The sequence below is a fragment of the Bison bison genome, unplaced genomic scaffold, assembly GCF_000754665.1.
Source record: "Bison bison bison isolate TAMUID 2011002044 unplaced genomic scaffold, Bison_UMD1.0 scf7180017861807, whole genome shotgun sequence".
Classification (NCBI taxonomy): Eukaryota; Metazoa; Chordata; class Mammalia; order Artiodactyla; family Bovidae; genus Bison; species Bison bison.
In genome coordinates, this window is record NW_011492379.1 from 257,061 (window position 1) to 282,535 (window position 25,475).

The window sequence follows — 25,475 nt, forward strand, 5'->3', positions numbered from 1 at the left end:
AAAAAAAAAAAAAAAAAAAACACCCCAACCGTAGGGAAGAGAGTAAATTAGCCAAGACAGCATGTTCAGGCTCTCTTGCCCCAAGTTTTGTAAACAGTGAGTGCGCGGCAGCTGAGATCACTGATCGCACTATGCATGAGTGTCACGAGGCACTGCTTGGTCACAGGCTACTTTGTGCTGTTGGCACTTGTAAGCTCCACCTAGAAAGCGGCAGCATTACTGCTGCGTCACGGCTGCGCCCGTAGGACCAGCCACAAGAGGAGAGTATAGCAGTTCTGCTGCTACGGCTGCTGTGCCAGCCAGACAAGAATAAAGAATAAATGGGTCCGCAATTCCTATGGCTCCTTGAGTTTTCTTCCAGCTTCCCCACTTGTGCCTTGTCTACCATGGGTTCAATAAGCAGTGTGCACAGTGAGATACAATGACAACTGGCGTCAAGAACACTATCAGCAAGACACCAACTAAATGCTGTATACAAAAGAGTTACTTTACAGATACAAGGACATACATACACAAGTTGAAAGTGAAATAAAGAAAAAACATACTATGCAAGTGATAACTGAAAGAAGGCAGATAATATATGAGAAAATAAAGACCTATAAGTTAAAAACTGTCATTAAGAAACAACGAACATAACATGTAATTTTTAAAAAATGATCAATTCACCAGAAAGATACAACTAAAAATATATACGCAGAGCACTGAAATAAATTAAGCAAACATTGACTGATGGAAGGAAGAAACAGTAACAATTATAGTAGGACATTTTAGTACCTCACTTTCCATATATATATTTATATATATCTACCTGACAAAATCATTTGGGAGACAAAGGACTTGAACACTATAATAGAACAAATGGACCTAACAATCAAATAAAAGATGTTGCACAAAACAACAGCAGAACCTCCAATTCCTCAATTGCACATGAGACGTTTTCCAGGAAAGAGCACATGCCACGCCACAAAACAATCTTAGCAAAATTTCAGAAAACGGTGATCATACTGTGTCCTTCCCAACTGCAACAGAATGAAATAAAAAATCACAATTAAAAGGAAAACTTGAAACTAGCCACTATGGAAATTAAACAACATAGTCTGAACAACCAATGGGTCAAAGAAGAAATCAGAAAAAAAAAAAAAAAATTACAGAATACCTTGAAAGAAACAACTATGAAATACAGCATACCAAAATGTATGGGACGAAGCAGAAGCATGGGAACTTCAGAGTGGTAAACACCCACATTAAAAAAGAGAAAAGACTTCAAATCAACAACCTAATTTTAGACCTCAAGTAACCAAAAAAACAAACTAATTCAAAGTTAGAAGGACAACAATGAAGATTACAAAGAAATGAAATAGAGCACAGACGAAGAGAAAAACTAACCAATGACAGTTGTTTGGGGGGAATTTCAAGAAAATCATCAAATCATTTGCTAAACCAAGAAAAAACTCAAATTTTCAAAATCAGATGAAAGAAGATAAATTATGATGATGCCACAAAAACAGAAAACATCTTTAGAGACCACTAACAACAAGATACACCAATGAGCTGAATAACCTTAAAAGAAAATGAGTATATATTTCTACAAAAGTCCAGAACAAGATAGTTTCACTGGAGAATTCTACCAAAGATTTAAAGAATTAACACCAATCCTTCTCAAACTCGTCCCCAAAAATGAAGAGAAGGATACCCTTCCAAATTTACCTATGAGACCAGCATAATCCTGATGCCAAAATGAGAGACATATGAGACAAGAAAAATACACACCAATAACCCTGATGAATACGGATGCTGCTGCTGCTAAGTCGCTTCAGTCGTGTCCAACTCTGTGTGACCCCATAGATGGCAGCACACCAGGCTCCCCCGTCCCTGGGATTCTCCAGGCAAGAACACTGGAGTGGGTTGCCATTTCCTTCTCCAACGCATGAAAGTGAAAAGTGAAAATGAAGTTGTTCAGTCTTGTCTGACTCTTCACGACCCCATGGACTGCAGCCTACCAGGCTCCTCAGTCCATGGGATTTTCCAGGCAAGAGTACTGGAGTGGGGTGCCACTGCAAAAATCAATAAATTACTAGGAAGTAAAATCTGACACTTTCAAGTTATACACCACCACCAGGTGGGATATGTTCCTGGAATGTTAAGGATGTTTCATCGTATGAACATCAGTCAATGTCATATACCAAACTGCCAAAATGAAGGACAAAAATAACATGATCATCTCAACTGATGCAGAAAAAGCATTTGACAAACACCCTTTCATAACAAAAAGTCAAACTAGACACAAAAGGAATTACCACAACATAATAAGGGCCATATAAAAAGTCCACAGTCAGTATCATGCCCAATGGTGAAAAACTGACAGCTTTCCCTCTAAGATCACCAACAAGGCAAGGATGCCTGCTCTCATCATTTGTTTTCAACACAGGATTCCTGGCAATCCTAGTCAGTGCATTCAGGTAAGTAAAACCAAAGAAAGTATCCAAATAGGAAAGGAAGAAACAAAATTATCTCTGCCCACAGGAAACCATAAAGATCGCGCGCACACACACATGCACACACACACACAAACTGTTAGAACTAATAAATGAATTTGGTAAAGTTGCAGGATGCAAAAATCAGTTTTGTTTCTATGAACTAACAATGAACAACTTGAAAAGGAAATTAAGAGAATATTCCCCTCCATACCAGCATCAAAAATAAAATTCTTATGGACAGACTTACTGAAGGAGGCCAAAGACTAGTACACTGAAAATGACAATACACTGCTGAAAGAAACTAAAGACACAAACAAGTATCCTGTGTTCATCAACTGCAAAACTGAAGCGCTATTAAAAGGTCCATACTACCCAAAGAAATCTAAAGATTCAATTCAATCCCTATCAAAATCCCAATGATATTTTCTCAGAAATGGGAAAAAACAATCCTAAAATTCATATGGAATCTCAAAGTATGCCAAGTAGCAAAAATAATCTTGAGAAAGAAAACAATGCCAGAGGCTTCCAATTCCTGATTTCAAAACATCTTTACAAAGCTACAGTAACCACAACAGCATGGTACTGGTATAAAGACAAGACATACAAACCAATGGAACATAACAGAGAATCCAGAAATAAACCCTTAAAACCTAACAGTCAAATGATCTTCAACAAAGGTACCAAAGGTATACAATGTGGAAAGAACAGTCTCTTCAAGTGGTGCTGGGAAAACTGAATATCCCCACACAAAGAATGAAGCTGGACCCTTAGTTTATACAATACAATATACAAGTTAACTCAAAATGGATCAACCTAAATATACAAGCTGAAACTACAAAACTCCTAGAAGAAAACATAAGGGAATGGTTAAAGGACATGAGATTTGGACAATGAATTCTTTGGTATGACACCAAAAGTACAGGCAACAAAGGCAAAAATAGCCAAATGGGGCTATATCAAACTTAAAACTACATATCAAATTTATGTAACCTTGCTAAGAAATGTAGGTCTTTTGGAATTTACTGACTATGGGCTTTCAGGACACTGTTTTCCTGACTTCCTTTCTCTCTGGCTGTTCTTCAGATGCTTCCCTTCCTCTAGAAATGCTTATACTCCCCAGGGACAAGCCATTAGACATTTTCTCTTTTGTATTTCTCTTTGGAGATTTTCATCTTTCAAGGCTTTAGCAATACCTGATTACTTCCAAATGTCTTCTTCAGTATATTTCAAACTCTGCCTGAGAAAACAGAACTATTATTTCAGATCTTATGGCTATTTTTTATGGGCTCTTTCTTCAGGGAACTGTTTAAGGGGTGGGGGGTAGAAGGAACCCAGAAGATTTTTAACATCACAGGGACTCAGGAGGTATGGCAATATAAAAAGAGGCAATTTAGCCAAGATGAATTGCAAAGGATGACTGGGGAACAGATGACAAAGAGGGTAGGAAGACTGTTTCAGATAAGAGAGAAATGAGTGAGTGAAGACAGAAGAGTCTGAGAACAAGGTCTTAAGACCACTGGATGCAGTTCAGTAGCATAAAGTTCAAGAAGGACTCAAAGACTAAGCAAAGGCAGGGAGAGGCCAGATTATGGGAGAATTTTTAAGACATGATAAGGAATTCAGATTTTAGCCAGCAGAGGAGTAATCTAACAAAGGTCAGTAACTTTCTTCCCATAAAAATACATATATACTTCATCTGGCAAGAAGTTTCAGAATATTCACACACTTTTCATAAACCACTAGATAACAACATCTGCAGCAGGAGTCATTAAAGGGTTTTAAGTAAGTCAATGACTAAGTCAAATCTGCCTTTATAATAATTCCATGTTGTAAACTGGGACCAAAATCGGCAAAACTGGAGGCAGGCAATCTAGTTGGGTAATGACTACTATTAGAGACCAGACAAAGAGTGAAGAAGTAGCAGGAAAGAAAAGGAAACTGATGGAAGAAACATTTAAAAGATGTATATGCAGAGGTAATGAATAGAAAAAGCTGAATACATAGGTTTTCTGGGATGGGCACCTGAGTAAAAGGTACTGTTACGAGCTGAAATAACAAAAACAATAAAAATTCATTAACATAGTGAGTGGTTTTTGCCCACTATGGCCTTTAATCCTCACAAAGTATTCTAGGAGAAGGACTGTAAACTATTCCCACTAACAATTCTTAAAATCTTTTAAGGACAAGTACAATATAATAAAACGCAAATTCACACTGATCCCAAAAACTGCTTCGCTGGAGTACTTCAACAAAATAACAGGGCTGTGCTCACTCTGCCTTCTGAGAAGACTCAGTCAGAGGCATTCATCCCTACTATGAACCAGAAGCATATCTCCTTCTATTTAAAGATTCAGCTTAGTATCATTTCAGGATCATGACTGCTGCTCCCACAGTAACCTGTACCTATTTTCAGTACACTTTATAATAAGTGCCTATTAATTACATGGTAAGCTCCCTGAGACACACGATCTGACCATTTATCTACAGTTACGTTCTCAGAACCCAGCAAATTTCAGAAACTCAGTGAGGATTCTTCACTTCCTCTCCTGATACTGTCTAGAAAGCAGTGTCAATTAACTATTTTTTTCTAGTACTTAACCACGAAGGGAGGCAGGTATCAGGATACCTCCCAGTTCCTTAGGCATATCAGAGGCACACAAAGGTGCATGCAAAGGCTCAATCTGGACAGCAAGAACATGGTGTCAGAACCCAGGAGGGAATCCTGGAAACAGAAGAGCCACCTTTATTTTGTATCTTTTACTTCAGAATGTACTTCAAGACATTATTTAATCCAAAAATATTTTTAAACACATAAAAGTATATTTAATTCGGAGTTGTATATAAATATTTTCTTCCACTCCACAGACAAAAGAGCATCTAAGCTACATCTCAACTTCTGATTTCTGGTTCCACAAGCTAGAAAGTAATTACTCCAATCCAGTAACAAAAAGATGAAGAGATGAAAGGACTCCACAACTCTTCTTGGATTCCTAAATGACGGAGGAGCATAACGCCAAATGTCCCTAATACTGAGAGACAGGCAAATACAGGGAGTCATAGTTTACTGAAGCAGAGATCCATAAGTAGGAACCTGTGACAGGACAGAAAAACCTTAACTGTAATTGACAAACTCCTAGAAGCTCGGCCTTAAGAAAATCTGGACTTAAAAACTCCATAGAGGGAGGGGCCAGTCATAGGGGAGCCCCCAGAATTTTTATGAGAATTACCCCAAGGAGCTTAAGCAGGTTCTCAGAGCCAGTACTGAGGAAACTCCTCTCATGCTTCTAGCAGGGGGGGCAGAGAAAGGAACCATTTCAAGATATACCAGTGCCCTCTTCAGAGTCCCTGGGAATGCAATGAGATCCAACCAGTCCATTCTAAACAAGATCGGTCCTGGGTGTTCTTTGGAAGGAATGATGTTAAACCTGAAACTCCAGTATTTTGGCCACCTCATGCGAAGAGTTGACTCACTGGAAAAGACTCTGATGCTGGGAGGGATTGGGGGCAGGAGGAGAAGGGGACGACGGAGGATGAGATGGCTGGATGGCATCACCAACTCGATGGACGTGGATTTGAGTTGGTGATGGACAGGGAGGCCTGGCGTGCTGCAATTCACGGGGTCGCACAGAGTCGGACACGACTGAGTGACTGAACTGAACTGAACTGAACTGAAGTGCCCTCTCTTCTTATCAAGGCCTGTCCTCAGGCAAAAATACTTTATCCTGATGGGATATTATCAAATGCTTTCTTTCCGCTTACATCTTACTATCACATTACTGATGGCCTATTACAGCAATTCCGTTTACCTGGGAAATCATGCCAGCTATCAAGAAAAAATTACAAGGCATACTAAAAGGCAAAAAACACTATTTGCAACCACAGAGCAAGCTTAAGAATTAGAAATGGCAGAGATGTTGGAACTATCATACCAGGAATTTAAACTAACTAAGAGCTAGTTAATATATAATTTACTAAGCTTTAATGAATAAAGCAGGGCGTCTCTGGTGGCTCAGACGGTAAAGAATCTGCCTGCAATGCAGAATACGCAGCTTCAATCCCTGAGTGGGGAAGATCCCCTGGAGAAGGGAACAGCAATCCACTCCAGTGTTCTTGCCTGGAGAATTACATGGACAGGAGCCTGGCAGGCTACAATTCATGGGAGTCGCAAAGAATTGGACCCAACTGATTGACTGACTGACACACAAGTTGGATTATCACAGGACTGCAGGCTTGGTAATTCACCATATCAGTAAGACTAAAAAGGAAAAACCATATGATCTTTTCAGTGAATAAGGTAGACAGCATGTAAATGTAAGCAGAGATGGATATCCTAAGAAATAACCAAAACAAACAAACCTAGAGATCAAAAACACTGTAACAGAATTTTTAAATGTCTTTTGAGGGCTTAATAGTAGACTGGAAACAACTAAGAAAAGAATCTCTGAACTTAGATATTATCATCAGAATCTTTGAAAATTGAAAAGCAAGGAGAACAAAGACTAACAATTGTGGGACACTATAAAAAGTGTAACACACACATAATGGGAATACTAGAAAAAGAAGAAAGGACCATCAGAAATATCTGAAACAATCACTGAGAAATGTCCTTAAATTACTATCAGATACCAAGCTATAGATCCAGGAAGCTCAAAAAACACCAACCAGGAGAAATTCCCGCTCTAAAACCCTACACTTAGTGATATCATTTTCAAACTACAGATAATCAAAGATAAAGAAAAAAAATCTGAAAGAAGCCAGAGGAGGAAAATTCCTTACCTACAAAATATCAAACATAGGAATTACATCTGACTTTTCCTCAGAAACCATGAAAGGAGAGTGAAATGAAATACATTAAGTACTAAGGGGGATGGGGGCAATGGAGAAAGAAAAAAATACCAACCTAGAATTCTATACCCTGTGAAATTCTTCTTTAAGAGTGAGGCAGAAATAAAGGCTCTGACAAATAAAACTTCAGGGAATTTGTTGTCAGCACACCTGCCTTCCAAGAATGTTAGAAGAAATTCTCTAAAGAGAAGGAAAATGATACAGATTGGAACCTCAAATTTACATAAAGGATGAGTACTGATAAAGAAATAAGTGAAAAGTATACAGATTGGGACCTCAGATTTACATAAAGAAGGACAAGCACTGATAAATAAGTGAAAAGTAAAAGAAAACCTTTTATTTTTCTTAATCTTAACTAAGACATACAAGTTGTTTAAAATAATATCAACTATGTACTTGGTTTATGATACTTATGTGTACATATGTGTGTGTGTATCTACTCATGTATGTGTATACGTTGTTGTTGTTTAGTCACAAAGTTGTATCTGACCCTTTTGCAACCCCATGGACTGAAGTATGCCAGGATCCTCTGTCCATGGGATTTCCCAGGCAAGAATACTGGAAGGGGTTGCCATTTCCTTCTCTAGGGCATCTTCCTGACTAAGGGATCGAACCTATGTCTTCTGCACTGAAAGGTGGATTCTTCACCACTGATTGTCAGAGTGGATCAAAAAACAAGACCCAATTATGCATTATCTGTACTTTATATATAAAGACACATATAAATTAAATAGGAAAAATATATACCATGCTAACAATAATCAAAAGAAAGCAAGAGTAGCTATATTAATTTCAGCCAGAGCAGACTCCAAAGAAAAGGTATCAGGGTCACACCTCCTAGAATAAAGAATAATGGAAATGAAAACAAAAATAAACAAATGGGACCTAATTTAAAGTTTTGGCACAGCAAAGGAAACCACAAACAAGATGAAAAGACAACCTTCAGAACAGGAGAAAATAACTGCAAATGAAATAACTGACAAAGGATTAATCTCCAAAATATACAAGCAGTTCATGTAGCTCAATAGCAGAAAAACAAATAACCCAAATCAAAAAATGCGCAGATCTAAATAGACACTTTTCCAAAGAAGGTGAACAGATGGCCAATAAACACATGAAAAAATGTTCAACATCACTCATTATCTAGAGTAATGCAAACCAAAACTACAAGGAGGTTATCACCTCACAGCGGTTGGAATGGCCATCTTCAAACAATCAACGCTGGAGAGGCTGTGGAGAAAAGGGAACACTTGCACAATTAGTAGGAATGTAAATTGATACAGCTACTATGAAGAATAGGATTTCTTAATAAACTAGGAATAAAACTACCATATGATTCAGCAACCCCACTACTGCACATATACCCTGAGAAAACCATAATTAAAAAAGATACATGTACGCCAATGTTCATTCCAACAGCATTTATAATAGGTAGTACACGGAAGAAACCTAGATGTCCGTGTTATCAACAGATGAATGGATAAAGAAGTTGTGGTACATATACAATAGAATATTACTCAAATATAAAAAGGAACGAATTTTAGTCAGTTATAGTGAAGTGGATGAACCTAGAACCTGTTATACAGAGTAAAGTCATCAAGAGAAAGTCAAATATATATTAAGTCATTAAGAGAAAAACAAATATATATTAAAGCATATATATGAAATCTAGAAATATGTTATTAATGAACCTATTTGCAGGGCAGGAATGGAGATGCAGATCTGTGGACACAGCAGGGGGGAGAGGGCAGGACAAACAGAGTAGCACTGAAACATACATACTGCCACACGTAAAAGAGAGCTAGTGGGAAGCTGCTGTGTAACACAGCGAGCTCAACTCCGTGCTGCTCTGTGACAACTCAGAGGGGTGGGATGGGGTGGGACTGGGGAGGTTCAAGAGGGAGGGGACTCACATATACTTAACCACTGATTCACCTTGTATGGCAGAAACCAATACAACAATGTAAACCAGTTATCTTCCAATTAAAAATAAAACAAAGTAAGTTATCAGGGCTAAAAGGGGGCATTACACAAGGAGAAATGGGTCAGTTTTCCATGATAATATCGCAATCCTTAATGTGTATGCACCGCACAACAGAGCATCAAATAACTTCAGGCAAAAAACGATAGAACTACAAAGAAAACTAGAGCAATCTACTACTATAGTCAGAGACTTCAATACCTATCTATCAGGAATGGGCAGATGGAGCAGGCAGAAAATCATTAAGGGCACAGATAGACTCAAGAGCACCATCAATCAACTGACATCTCTTGAATATTTCATCCAACAACAGCAGATTACACATTCTTCTCAAACTCACATGGAACAGACCACATTCTGGGCCAAAAAACACACCATAACACATTTAAAGAACATTAGACTTCCATCCTGGTATTAAATGAGCCAGACAATAAAGAAATTAATATGAAACCAGTCAAATGATATTAAATCCCATGAAGATAAATACAGCATGGGAAAAGGAATAGGGAAGACAGAACATGATCATTCTTTGAAGAAAGTTGGTCAAGGAAGGACTGTCTGATAAGGATCATTTGAGAGCTATAAAGCAAAGGAGAAAGGAAGCCATGTGGTTATCAGAGAGAAGGATCACAGAAAACAGGCACACATCTTAAGAACACCAAATCATTAAGGGCAAGAGCATTAAGCAAGTGAGGATAAAAATGGGCAAAAGAAAATACAAAGGTCACAAAAGTGAAAGGAAGCACAGAGCCTTGTAGATCCTTGGACTTTACTCTGAGGGAGAGACCTCTGAAAAGTTTTGAGCATAAGTAACAGGGTTTAATAACTTCAATCTTTGATCCAATAACAATTAGCTATTTCAATTTACATTATGGTTGGTATACTATGTGCTGAGTTGCTCAGTGGTGTCCAACTCTTTGTGACTCCATGGACTAGAGCCTGCCAGGCTCCTCTGTCCATGGGGATTCTCCAGACAAGAATACTGGAGTGGGTTGTCATGCCCTCCTCCAGGGGATCCTCCCAACTCAGGTCTCCTGTATTACAGGCAGATTTTTTACTGTCTGAGCCTCCAGGGAAGCCCAAGAATACTGGAGTGGGTAGCCAATCCCTTTTCCAAGGGAACTTCCTGACCCAGGAAATCAAACCAGGGTCTCCTGCATTGAAGGTGGATTCTTTACCAGCTGAGCTACCAGGGAAGCCCTATGAAGAAATCTTATCTATAGATAATAGATAATAATGGCCTGAGGACTATGGCCTGAGGACTAAGACCTTGGTCATGCCAACATTTAGAAAAAAAAATAGCATTTGCAAATACTGAACCATAAATCACTTGATACACTTACCCTTGGTTCCCTTTACAGTCTTAATTATATACCTAAAAACATAGCCGAAGTGTTAGAGATAAGGTTGCGGAGTAACTACCAAAGACAAGAAATCTGAAATTACTAAAACTGCTTTGAAATCATTAAGAAAATTAAAGAGTCTAAATTAGTATGTAAAAAAAGACTACTATATGGTATGTAGAATTTAAACAAAATCCAAGTATATTATATAATTGAATAAAAAGATCTGGGTTATTGTGTCAGTTCTATTTCGAGGCTAAACTATAAATTAGCATGCAGCTGTTAAAAACTATGTTTTTCTGTGCTCTAGGAAATGGGTGACACTAAGAATTTCTAAAACCATGCATATTCTTTAATTTTATATAATTATTTAAAATGTACTCGAGGTGTTCCCTAAAGGATATCAAATGCAAATATATCTCAAAGTGGTAAAAAGAATCACGCTTTAATAAATATAAGATGTTGCCATTAATAAAACACACTAGTTAATTCTTAGATAAAAACAAGAATGCTTCATCGCCTATTTTGTAAATCAAGACACATAAGCTTAAGGTAGAAGAAATCTTACTAAACTACTGCCTAGTTATGGTTTCTACAGTTACAGAAATTTGAGAAACTGTGGCAGACATGAAAACTTAGAACTATAGTCTCACCATTATGGCCAGAAGCTTAGAAATCTTTGTTAGTTCTAATTTCCAGTTACTCCACCTTACAATGGGCAACAGCAATGATACCTTGCTAAACTCAACCAGAACTTAACACCAGAGTCTCATCTGGAACCTCATGATAAACATCCTACCGCACCTCACATTCTTGCCATACTACAAAACACAAGCCTCATCTTTCCTCTTCATTCTTTACTCTTGATGCATCCATCTAACCTCTTCCATCAAGATCGCGAGAAACACATTCATATCTTCAATTGCTTTATATAATGTTTTCTCAATCTTTTAGCTTTCACTGAAACCTAACTTGCCCCCAAATGCATTTCTTATAATTCTTTTAAGTGACGTTTCCACAGACAACTCAAGTCCCTAAATGTACTGTTATCCTTCTTATTCACTGTATTAAAAACAATGCCCATCCCCCATTTGAAAGAAAAAAAAAAAGCACAACACAAACACAACTTATACTTAGAAACTTTCTGGTAAATTGCACTCATATACTAAAGCCTCTATTTTGCCCCAGTTATATCACTGGCATTGTGACTTCAATGCCTGTATGCATGATCTATCCCAACCCTCAAGCCCCCAAAATACTTGACTTTCTTAACTTGAGGGTCCCTCATCTCCTCTCAGTTTCAGCCAATCACTACCTTAGGCTCTGATCATCATCATCTATGCTTGTAAGAGTTTCACTTAAACTGAAACTATCTTTGACCCATCATGCGTTCTATAACCAACCCAACATCTTCATCTGGCACCACAACCTTTCCAACAGATGACATGTAAATTCAACTACTCCAATGTTAACACTCTACACACATGCCACTCCCATCTGTTCTAATAGCCAATGGTGAAATACCATGCATCTTTTTCTGGCTACTACAGAAAAGTCGTCTAACTGCAAGTATGGATAAGTTAATCTTAGCTGGGTACCCTGTTAGCATGAGACTCTCAATATCTGGTCCACTTCACCCATTTTCCCCAAGAACTTTCCAAGTTTTCAGTCTTTTCAAATCCCCTAACCAAACTCTTGAGTTCTACAAAAACTACTTTAAAATGTTTCTTAAAAAGTTACATGGTCAAAGAACTATAAAGAGAAATACCCGTGCTCCCATTAGGATGGCTTATAGTGAAGGAAAAAAAAAAAATTACAAATGTTGAGAATGTATGGAATTATAACCTTTGTGCATTATGTGGTCAAACTGTTAAAGTGGTACAGCCACTCTAGAAAACAGTATGAAGGCACCTTGTGCAAAAAATTAAAAATAGGACTATCATATGATCCAGCAATCTGACTTCTGGGAATGTACCCAAAGAAATAAAAGCAGGGTCTCGAAGAGGTATTCTTACACTGCAGCATTATTCACAATAGCTAAAACAAAAGCAACTGGTGTCCATCAGCAGATACATGGATAAACGAAATGTTACATACATACAACAGATTATTCAGTTCCTAAAAGGGAAGAAAATTCTGACATACACTACAACATGGATGAACCCTGATATCATGCTATGTAAGTAAAATAAGCCAATCACAAAAAGACAAATACTGTGGGCACTCAGAGTATACGAGGTATTGTTGTCCAAATCAAAGAAAGTAGAATGGTGATTGCCAGGGTCTGGGGAGAAGAGTGAATGGGGAGTGATTTTTTTTAACTGACGACAGTTTCAGTTTTGCAAGATGAAAAGAGTTACAGAGATGATGGTGGCAATCATTGCACAACAATATAGATGTAACTAATTACCACTAAATTGGACATTTTATAATGTGTATTTTACCACACAAAAAAATTTTAAGTTACATGGACACATATGTTTGAAAAATACATTTTATAATCCCTTCTTGGAGATGCACAATGTATATCATTCTAAAGGATTTTTCACAATTTTCAGGAAAGAAATCTGCTGTTTAAGTCTATATGTCCCAAGCTTAATCAACAATGAAACCACTTCTTCCATAAGCACACAGTGTTGTAGCTGACCTAATTTACTAAGAAAATTGACAGTTTAGGCACAGTGGCTTTGACTTCCCCATTCTTACCTACCAATACATTTAATATTACATATTCATCCTTGGAGAAGAAAATGGCAACCCACTCCAGTGTTCTTGCCTGGAGAATCCCAGGGATAGAGGAGCCTGGTGGGCTGCTGTCTATGGGGTCACGCAGAGTCAGACACAACTGAACTGACTCAGCAGCAGCAGCAGCACCAGCACTCATCCTTACCTCCCTCTTCTACATTCATGCGGGTCTTTGCTCTTATTCAAGAGAAATCCCTATACCTATATTTTTCATTCCAACCTTTATTACCTTAAAGCCCTGCTTCAATAATCACCATCTCTAGTTATTTTAAACTTCTTATATTTTCACAACTAATCACTGAAGTCTTAACTACTTCACTTTCTAAATACTTTTCTTTAAACCAGAAAAGTTTATCTTGAATTCCTAATATACTACTGCCCTTATTTAGGCTTTCATTGACTAAATTTTGGTCTTCCTACCATATGATTTCTCTTCAATCCTGTTTCCTTGCCAGCAAAGTTACTAAAAATATATATATCTAACAAGGTTACCCTACTTAGCAAATTCTTTACTGACTCCCAAATACCTATGAGAGACAGGCCAAGGCCGTTCCCAAAGCATGCAAGCACCTAGTCCTTTTTATCCAGTCTCATCTCCTTTAACTTTCCACCTTTCGGTTAGTCTATAATCTAAAAATCCTCAACTGCCTACTGCTTCTTACGTTTACTATGTGGCTTTGTAAGTGCTTGTGTTTCTGCCTAGCATGTGCTAGCTAACTCCCAGTCTCACTTCAAGACTTAACTTAGCCTTCCCTGATCACCCCTGTTTTCTGCCATGTGGATTAGGTCCCTGTTGCATCAAGGTACCTGAGTACACTGGTACTTCTTTATGTTCATGTTCCATCCTGGGATCCTTCTACCACCATAAATGAATTGATGTGCTTCCAGGTCTTTCACACTAACAGACTAAAACTTCTAGGGGAGCAAAAATATGTAAGAATCCAGGGGTATGCAATTATCTGTCTAGAAGTAGAAATCTAGTAATATGTTACCAAGATTTAGAGGTATTTATTTGGTAGGGAAAATGAGACATGTGTATTCCTATCTTCCAATTTACTTTCTAAAGTATTACTCTCTTTAACTGGAAATTGTTTTCAAAAAATGTGATACCATTTAAAGCAATCTAGAGCAACTTAGACACCACAGCCTCAACCAAGTTACACTTACATTCGGCTAGCTTCAATGTCGTCAGATTGAGGTTCTCCTGATGATCTGTAAAATGCAATTGAGAAAAGTTAAGCAAAATATTCCATATTTCAAAAAAGGAGCAAACATTTTATTTTGGAAGACAAATTTGAAACCAAGATTTAATGGGTTAACAATTTTAAAAGTTCAACATGAGAAAAAAGTGATCCGATCAGATTGCCATACAACACATTTATCATAAGGGCTAGACTAATAAAAACTCAGTTCATTTTTTTAAGGAAAGGAAACTAAACACTATTTAGGTACCAACATACAAACCAATGTAACAAATCATAATTATTTACAAAGTCAAATATTTATAATAAAAACATACAACTATGAAACCGTCTACAGCCAAGTATCAGTTATTCACAATATCAAAGGTATGCACTGGTATTCGTGATCCCAAACTTTAGATAAAGTATCAGCAAACTACTGCCTGGGATGACAAACTAAGGCCTGGGTCAGCCGCCTATTTTTATAAGCTTGTTCTGGCACAGAGGCATGCTCATTCATTTACATACTGTCTATGGCTGCTTTTATATCACAAGAGCAGAGCTGAGAAACTTACAGACACGTGGCCCACAAAGCCTAAAATATTTATTACCTGGCCCTTTAAAAAAAAAGTCTGCCAATCTCTGCTGTAGATAATACAAATTTAAACCTAATAGCCTCATGAATTTTGAGACACTGAAGTCTGATTTACCATTCTGATCAAGATCACCTTATTTCAACGAAAGTAGCTTTCCCTGAAAATACACTGGCAGCATGTGTACCTGTCAATTTTATTCCAGGGCATTAAAAATCTTGCTGTGGATAACAATGAATGACTTCAGCTATAAACAGTTGCCAGTTTTTTTCTACTTTTTCAATATACTGCTGCTATTTTAAGTAGAAATATTCAAAATTCTAAGACAGTAAGAAATCTTTTATTTTCATTCTGGGGCATGAACCAATTCTGCCTACCCTACCCAACATGTTAAAAAAAATAAATTCCTATTACTCTATTCACTTTTATAACCAGCATCAGTCAACATATATTAAGGTGAATCAGCATAAAACTGATTTCAACACTTTAAATTCACAGAATAGGTAAAATATTTTTTAGAGGTCAAAAGCTAAATTTTCAAACTGATATTACAAGGACTTGATTTGTAATTTTATCACTGACTTGAGACTTCAAATTCCAAACAACTTTTAACAAAAGAAATCTTAAACTCAGAGCCACCAGAAAAGAAAAAATCTGTTTCCCGTATTTCTCAGTTTTAAAAAACTCACTTCTTTATCACTTTCAAAATTATCCCTCATTGCAGTGGTCCAAGGGAAAGAATGCAAAAAAATGTAGGAGTCCAGCAGCTCAAATATTTATTTTAGATCTTCTTTGCAGTATATTCACATTTTCAATTATGCACAAAATGATATCAGAACTAAAACCTGGGGCATGCTGGAGGTGGCAGTGACTTGGCAGTGACACAAATGCAAAAATTTCACTCCACCCTCTCCCCCAGGGAGCAAACAAATCACCTTTGTGACACACCTGGTTTCCACCAGCCTTGTGGGTAAGTACCCCAAGATTGCTTCCAAACTTGTATCTCTCAGACAGAAGAGCTAAAAAGTGATGATAACCCCATGTACCAGCTGACTCATTTTTGAAAGTGCGACCGACCCTCCAGCATCAGATGTCATACTGTAAGGAGGCAGAGCAGGCTTGCAAAACAAAAAATAAACCTGCTGGCTCTAAGGGAAGAGAGGCAGATTAGAAGCTTTTAAACACGTAGGCGGCAAAATTTTCAAAATTAACAGGGAAAGAGAGAGGGGGAAAAACTGAGGACACATTGACAGGGAAATTAAACTACTACTGCAAAAAGGTAAGATGCAAGCAAGAGGGAACATAACTCCAAGTCTCAGAAGTACAATTTGCAATTATTGTAAAGTTTTGAGATTCTGAAATGGAATAGAGATTAAATACATCAAATGGTATCTACATTCTAATTTCCAAAGTCTGTTCCCTAAACAACAGAATACGTAAACATCAGCATCATTTAATATTAACATATATTAATGTAACTACCAAAACCACTTTAAAGTCAAACCAAGTAATTTAAACCAATTCAAGAAGAAGAAAAGAATAATATAAATTGACGATTATTACCTTAAAACAATCTACCCTAAGACTCTTAAACATAGTGCATTTGTTTTTCACTCAAAACGGAAATTGTTTTTTAATCAAGAAAAAGGTTATGAATAAACACTGAACTAAAAGAAGCACTTTTTATCTTATAGTGAGTAATAAGTAATAGTACCTGCCTGTATAAATTTCTAGTCATTCTGCTTATTGTATTCTGTCTGTAACATTCTAAATAATTTACCAAAGAGTATCCTAAAGTTAGGATCCAAACACTCAAAATTTTAAAGTACGTAAGATCTGGGGGGAGAACAGATATATGCTATTTGCTATTCACCTGAAACTCCCATCACATTGTTAACTGGCTATACCCAAATACAAAATAAGTTTAAAGTTTGGGGGAAAAAAATTCCAAAACTCCAATAAATAAATAAAATACCTAAGATCTAACAATAGCTTCCAAGCTTTAATTAAGCTCCTGAAGAGTCTTTATTCTTTACTGTCAAATGCTGGGAAGTAAGGATCTGGTTGTTCAGCTGCTCAGTCGTGTCCAACTCTTTGCAACCCCGTGGACTGTATGCAGCACACCAGGCTTCCCTGTCCATCATCTCCTGGAGCTTGCTCAAGCTCATATCCATTCAGTCAGCCGTAATTTTACCAAATTGAGGACACAAATCAAACGAAAAAAACCCCAAAAGTACTGACTCAGGTTAACCTAAAGTTTGTCAGAAAAACAAATCAGAAGAGAGATTTTTATGAGGTGCAGCTTCTCTGGACTGCAAGGCCCTCCTTTAACTTCCACTGTAACTCTCTGGGACAGAACAGTATACCAGTGTTATTAAAACTCTCACCACATGAAAAGCATATTTTAAAATGTATATTAAGACTTTTTTCATAGTTTTTTTTTTTAATCTTCATAATAAAATCTTTATTTAAAAACTTGGAAATTTTTAGAAATACTTTCCTATTTATTCATACAGATAAGTCTGGGGAAAAGGCAGAAAGTATTTTAGGAAGGAGATTAAACGGAGAAGCGGGTCAACTCGTAGGTCCACTATTCTTAGCTGTCAGTATCCCTGTCAACTATACATTTTCTTTCTTCTTTTTTTTAACAGCATGTATTTTACAATGGCAGCCTTTTAAAGGCTGTAAAATAACATTCAAAATTACCTTTTACAAGCTGTGGCCATTCGGTGACATCAGGGTGATCACAGCTTTGAGTCACTGATTAAAAACAGGTTGTCACACCAGTCTAGCTGCTAACTTGATCTGAGCGTAGGTTTAATAACTCTAATAAATTAAACAAATCTTTAGTTAGAACACTTTATAAACTCAATTCATTGTTCAAAAAAAAAAAATTTTCACAGGTTCAAATTAGGTGCCAATGTAACATTCATCAGAAGAATAATTACAGAAATGCTTTCAAGGACTATTTTCCAGCATTTTTTTCTTAAATTATTTCTTCACTTGAGAAAACATGACAATAATCTTGTACTTTTATGAAGTGTCACAGTTTACAAAAGCACTTTGGTCAACAGTATCTTAAATCTCAAAACAACTATGGCTCTAACCTATACCAAGTAGGTACGATAGAAAGAATTTTAAAAAAACAGAAAAACAAAGCAGCCTTAGAGTGATTAATTGACTTGCCCAAGATTTTAGTATTAGTGTTGAAGCCAGGCCTAGGACTAAAACATAGGTATATTGACTTCCTAACCAGAATTAGTATTTTGTGATTTTGTTTAGTTTTGCTCTAGAGCCTCATGATTTAAATATATGTAAGTAAGCAAAGATTTAAAATATAAATTGAGAATCCACAATTATAATAGTTTAAATGGGACTAATAGTAACAGTTTTCCAGGTAGTCAAATGCTTAATGAAATAGTTATACACAAACACACACACACACACACATACACACACACACACACTCAAGTCTATTCCTACTTATTCCACAGGATAATATAACAGTAGCAAAAACTCCTTGGGTATTTCATGAATATCATATTCTCCTTATCAGTCATAAATCCACTAACATTCAGTTTCATGACAGAGAATGGCGAAATACAAAATCATTTTTTTCTCCCTCAACCTAGTACCCTCTGATCCCCTTACTTGGCCTTAGCTGAACTGTCCTGATTATCATGGTTCACGATTTATCAGGCATCCTACTCACACTGCAGTACTGGCAAAGATACACATCGGGAATATCCCAGAATCAAGAGTTCATGCCCTGCAACTAGTTTTTCCTCCGGATGATTTCGCTATCAAACTATATATCCAAGCCAAATCTGAAAAGCTATCTAAGGAAAGATGAGAAAATTAGGAGACAGAAACAAAAGACCCTTGACATTTATAAAATAGGAAGCTATCTGAGAATACTAAGGGATGAAACATCAATGCTTGAACCCATAACTCTGCAGCCTATGAACTTGGGCTTCAAATTCAGATAAGGGTAAGAGTTGGCCAAAGAATACATAAATAATTTTCGCGGACTCCAATACAGACATACTTCGTTTTATTGCGCTTCACAAATAATGTGTGTCATCTTTGACAAACTGAAGGTTTGTGGCAGCCTGCCTCTAGCAAGTCTACAGGTGCCATCTTTCCAACAGCATTGGCTCACTTCATGTCTCTGTGTCACATTTTCGTTAATTCTTGCAATATTTCACATTTTTTCTCATTATTATATTTGTCACAGTGATTTATGATCAGTAACTTTTGATATTACTATAACAACTTGCGGAAGGCTCAGATGATGTTTAGCACTTTTTTTAATCAACAAAGTATTTTTTAATTAAGATATGTACACTATTTTTTAGACATAATGTTATGGTACACTTAACATACTATAGTAAGCATCTGTCAATATAACCTTCATAGGCATCAGAAACCCAGAAACTTCACATGATTAGCTTTATTTGCCTTACTGCAGTAGTCTAGAACTAAACCTGAAATACCTCTGAGGTATGCCTAAATATGTGGGATTTATAATCCCTGGAAGATATCAGATTTCCTAGATTTTCCTATCATGTTACATGCTTCCTAGTAACAACCTAGAAGATTCTTGAGGTCATTTGGAAAAGAGGTAATGCGCCCCCTGAAACGAATAGTATTTCCTCTGGTCTTCATAAGACTAATAGTGTATGTGGATTTAAAAGATCCAAGTCTAACTTTCCAACCTGTAAAACATAAAAATGAAGAAGTCAAAATACCTTTTAATTGATTAACTGAGATGAATTAATTCATTAAAGAGCTACATGTTCTGTGAAAAATACTGAGGCAAGTTTTCTCTTCTAGACTTACTTTTTCATAGTCTAGTGCTCAACAGAGCAAACAGCTCCCAGAGTCAGTATGGATACAAGGCCTTGTTTGGTCCCTTACTCAATGGAAAATCTTGGGCAAGTTTCTTAACCTCTCCAAGACTGTTTCCCAATATACAGAACTAAGGTAACAGTAGTACCTATTTCAGAGGTCTGTCATGAGGATGAACAAACATGTATTTTGTTCAAAACAGTGCTTGACACATAGAAAAAGCCCAATAAATGGAAGCTATTATTAACTCATAGCCTAACAGCCAAACTTGCCCCCTCAATCTTCTTATGCAATTATTTTACCCCTCGTAGCACACTAACCTCTTCTAAATTTCTTTCCGAATCCCACTTGGAGCCCTCATACAGTCTACCTGGCAGCATAGTGATTTAGCACCTAGCAGCATAATCTTTTAAAAATGGCAGTTATCCAAATCTGCTGAATACATCACTATTCTAATCATGACATTAAGATATTCATGCAATTTTGACTTTCAAAAAATAAAACAGAAACATACCATATTTCGCCAAACTTCTGAGGAGCTGGTGAATTCTAAAATCAGGCTCTTACAGATTTTTAACCTAAAACATAAAACACCTCACTCAATTCTTTTTACACAGACAACTGAATAGACAACTTTCAAAGAAAAAAAATTGCTCTAAAATTACAGAACCAAACTCATTTGTAGTATCTGTGAATATTCAAAACATATCAAGAGACAAACGCCCCTAAGAGCTGCTGCCAGGATGTATGGACAGGTAGTTAGGCAGGCCCTGCGGCCTGAAGGCTTCCAGCGGGCAGAACCATGATGCCCATTTTCAGCCACAGAGCTTGCTGCTGCTGCTGCTGCTGCTAAGTCGCTTCAGTCGTGTCCGACTCTGTGCGACCCCATAGACGGCAGCCTACCAGGCTTCCCCGTCCCTGGGATTCTCCAGGCAAGAACACTGGAGTGGGCTGCCACTTCCTTCTCCAATGCATGCAAGTGAGAAGTAAAAGTGAAGTCGCTCAGTCATGTCCGACTCTTAGCGACCCCATGGACTGCAGCCTACCAGGCTCCTCCGTCCATGGGATTTTCTAGGCAAAAGTACTGGAGTGGGGTGCTATTGCCTTCTCCGGCCACAGAGCTTACTGATCTCCATTTCCTTACTCCTCTCTCTCTCCAACAGGGCTGAAAATACATGACAACTATTTAAGTACGTGTCTTGAATTCCTTCAGATACCTATAGCAGTTAAGCTTTTAACTAAATTATATATGGTGAGCACCTGCTATGTTAGGTACATATAAGAGCATCTGCCCCGCTACCTCCCAGAGTAGCAGCTTGGGAGTGTCCTGTCAGTCTTAGGTGTCAGGTTGTTGCATTAGTGAAAATATTTTTAAAGTATGTAAGACAATGTTGCCTGGAGCATAATAGGGCCTCAGTGTACGGTAGCAATTATTATTCCTTAAATCAAACATTTAACCTATCAAAACTTCTCTTATCAAAAAACAAATTTTGAAGCCTTTAAGCTTTAGCATGGATCCAAATAATCACTGTAAATTCTTATCTCATTTGTACACAATCAGAGCACGTCTCAGTTGAACAGAACTGAAGTTTTTTGTTTTTTTTTTTTAATATATTTCCTTTTACTACATATGAAGAAACCAAGTTCCCCACCAAGTCAGGAAACCCACCCAGCATCCTAAAGGTTGTTGTCAGAAAATGAATATACTGCATATAATTGGAGAAGGAAATGGCAACCCACTCCAGTGTTCTTGCCTGGAGAATCCCAGGGACAGAGGAGCCTGGTGGGCTACAGTCCATGGGGTCGCACAGAGTCGGACACCACTGAAGTGACTTAGCAGCAGCAGCATATAATTACTGTTTTTAAAATTAATCAAATGTTAAGATCTTAACAGAGTCTCAAACTCTCTTCTATAATACAATCACCTGAGGAATCTGTAAAAAAAAAAATGCATACTTACTTGATCTCAACCTCCAGAGACTGTGATTCAGTACATAAAATGGGGATATAGAGATCTGTATTTTAAGCACACATTTCATGTGATATGTATACCCCAATTTGAGATACTTTGCCTTAGAAGATTAGGAACACATAATCATGGAAGAAATATACCACATCTATGAAGATATAGGATAAGTAACAGAAACTGTAAGCACCAAAAATGCTAGTTGCACTCTGCAAATTTAACTATTAGCACTCTTACACCGCACTTAGTGCCTTTATTTTCTTTATATTCAACAGAGGGCTCAGTATAAATCAAAGAATAAGAAATGCATCTAAAAATAAGAAATGTCAATATGAATCTATATCCACCTGTCCTACTATCATTTTCATTTATCCTTAAAACAGTCCATCTGCCTACCCTCACTTTTTCTCCCTCTACACAGGTGCATATTTATTATATGCATATTAATACATCTGTCATGTCTTTTATCTCCTCTCCAATAGCCTATTTCCTTCACCTCCTTATAATCATAGGACAAACTTAATTTCCAGACTACTTTTTCTATCACTTTTTCATTATGTCCACGTAGCAATCCTGTTCTCATTTATGCCATGTTTACAGTGTCTTAAATTTGTGGGAAAGCTACTTGTTGACAAACTCATTCAGCTTTGTACATTTGTAAATTTCTCAACAAGAGTGTTCCCAGTAACTTTCCTGCATAAATCTTCCTGCCTTTAGGTTCTCCTCATTTTAGTTCACTCTAGATTTAAATTCACTAAATTTTTAAATATTACTTTCTTATAGTACTTCCAACATAATTCCCTCAACTCCATTAACACTTTACAGTACCATTACCTTCCTTTAACCACCAGAAAGACCATTACCTCACATGCTAACATACAAAACTTTTCACATACTCAAAGTTTTCTTATAAAAGTCCTCATCATTCTCATATGGGCTACATCTTATGACCTCTTAATCCTACTTTTTCTCTGCAATATTTCACAATTCTAACCATTTCTCACCCCTCCTGGCTTCCATAATGCTGTACCTGTCAGTGTTCTACCTCTGACTGGAACTATGTCTTCTGCCAGTTCATTTTCCTACTCCCCAACCACAGCCTCTAAGTTTCCATCAGTAGCCCTTTTCTTAAGGTAAGAAAAGGGGCTATTTAATTTAGGTTATGGAGAAGGCAGTGGCACCCCACTCCAGTACTCTTGCCTGGAAAATCCCATGGACAGAGCCTGGTGGGCTGCAGTCCATGGGGTCACGAAGAGTCGGACACGACTGAGCAACTTCACTTTCACTTTTTACTTTCATGCATTGGAGAAGGAAATGGCAACCCACTCCAGTGTTCTTGCCTGGAGAATCCCAGGGACGGGGGAGCCTGGTGGGCTGCCGTCTATGGAGTCGCACAGAGTCGGACACGACTGAAGTGACTTAGCAGCAATTTAGGTTAAATTAATTTTCTGGACAAGGTCAGCGCCTGTTCCTTCATCACCTCTCTATATACTTAAGATCCCTAACATCTTTTAAGATCCCTCACATCTTAAGAGCCCTTACAACTTTTAAGCCTTGATCTCTTGAGTCATAAGCCTGCTACTCTCAGTTACCAATGGTACACATGCACTTGGGATGTTCATTAGTATATAAAATCAAACTCAATTATTAAAAAAAAACTCACTCCATCTTGATGTGCCTACTCTTCCTACTCTTGTTGTCCTGCTAATTACAGGTTATAAGAAAAATGGTAAAAAAAAAAAGTGAAAAACGAAAAAAATGGTGCCATTCTTCATTTCCCCCCTCGTTTTTATTTAGCCCAACCACTGTACAGTTTGATACTAAAGATCAAAGAATGTCTACTACCTAAAACTAATACAATGTTATATGGCAATTATAGCCCAAATTTTAAAATGTTTGAAGGTCTACAAGTGGATGAAGACATACTGATAAAGAAACTAGACATGCTCTTACACAGATATAAAGAATAGACTTTTGGACTCTGTGGGAGAAGGCGAGGGTGGGATGATTTTAGAGAATAGCACTGAAACATGTGTATTACCAAATGTGAAACAGATGACCAGTCCAAGTTCAATGCATGAAGTGGGGCACTCAAAGCCGGTGCCCTAGGAGGACCCTGAGGGATGAGATGGGGAGGGAGGTAGGAGGGGGTTCACGATGGGGGACAAATGTACACCCATGGCTGATTTGTCAATGTATGGCAAAAACCACTATGAATATTGTAAAGTAATTAGCCTCCAATTAAAATTTATTAATTTAAAAAATTAAAATAAATTCAAAATTCAGTCTATAAAGTTTTAGTGACCCCCCTCCCCAGAATTGGAAACTAGACTTGCTCTTATTCCCATGTAATGGGGGAAATGGGCACAAACAATAAAAACCACAATAAAGTAGGTAACTGCAACGCACAGTTAAGTGTTGTGAGGAAGAAACCACAATACAAGTGCACAAATAGAGTATTCTGACTTAAGTCTGGGAAAAAAGTAAAGATATTCTTTATAAAGTAACATATAAAGTGAGCACTGAGGCATGAATAATGTTTATCTCAGACATATTAAGAAAAACCAGGGGAAGTAATGATACCACTACCAGTCCAGTCATCCAAATTAGAAAACTGAGTTATATTCTAAAGAGAAGCCCTTTCCAGTACAACAAACTCACCCACTGCTATCAATTCTATCTCAGAAATTCCCCCACACTCCAACACTTCCCCCAATTATTCTGTTGTTGGTTTTGTTCCAGAGTAGCATTTCAGATGAAACTGTACACGATTCGGAAAAAATTTGCCAGTCCAGCCTCTTCTCTGACTAGACCACACTTTTAGAGAACATACATATAATTCGTTTTTATACTTCCACTGCTTGAAAATGTTCACAAAATATACTTCTCAGGATAAACATCTTACAAAAGAGGAATATTTCCTTTTAGGTGACGTGCTTTAGGTCACTTAACTAGTAAATATAAGGTTAAGATCAAGTTGTCTGATTCTAAAGACCATGTCTTTTCCTTCCACTGTTGATCAGTCACTAATATTGTGTCCAACTCTTTGTGCCCCACCCACACGAGGCTTCCCTGTCCCTCATATCTCCTGGAGCTTGCTCAAACTCATGTCCATTGAGTAAGTGATGCCATCCAACCACCTCATCCTCTGTTGCCCCCTTGCCCTCAATCTTTCCCAGCATCAGGGTCCTCTCCAATGAGTCAGCTCTTCTCATCAGGTGGCCAAAGTACTGCAGCTTTAGCTTCAGCACCAATGAATATTCACAGTTGATTTCCTTTAGGACTGACTGTTCTGATGTCTTTACAGTCCAAGGGACTCTTAAGAGTCTTCTCCAACACCACAGTTCAAAAGCATCAATTATTCCACGCTCAGCTTTCTTTATGGTCCAACTCTCACATCCATACATGACCACTGGAAAAACCACAGCCTTGACTAGATGGACCTTTGTTGGCAAAGTAATGTCTCTGCTTTTCAATATGCTATCTAGGCTGT

The 25,475-nt window shown here is 37.5% G+C and overlaps 1 protein-coding gene across 3 annotated transcripts in view; it reads right to left on the bottom strand.

Annotated features, from left to right (window-relative positions):
- The window catches only part of UBE3A (ubiquitin protein ligase E3A), a 71,243-nt gene that overhangs the window by 42,974 nt on the left and 2,794 nt on the right, over window positions 1-25,475 (bottom strand). For 2 of the 3 annotated variants that reach the window (XM_010832619.1, XM_010832618.1), the window contains exons 2-5: window positions 20,531-20,594; window positions 17,872-17,991; window positions 16,114-16,184; window positions 14,559-14,603 (exon numbers count right to left, since the gene is read on the bottom strand). Coding sequence is in view for 2 of the 3 variants with exons in the window: in XM_010832618.1 (XP_010830920.1) it covers window positions 14,559-14,560 (2 nt within the window). In the remaining variant the exon portion in view is untranslated. The remainder of the gene's footprint in view (window positions 1-14,558; window positions 14,604-16,113; window positions 16,185-17,871; window positions 17,992-20,530; window positions 20,595-25,475) is intronic. The other variant, XM_010832617.1, reaches the window with a different exon arrangement.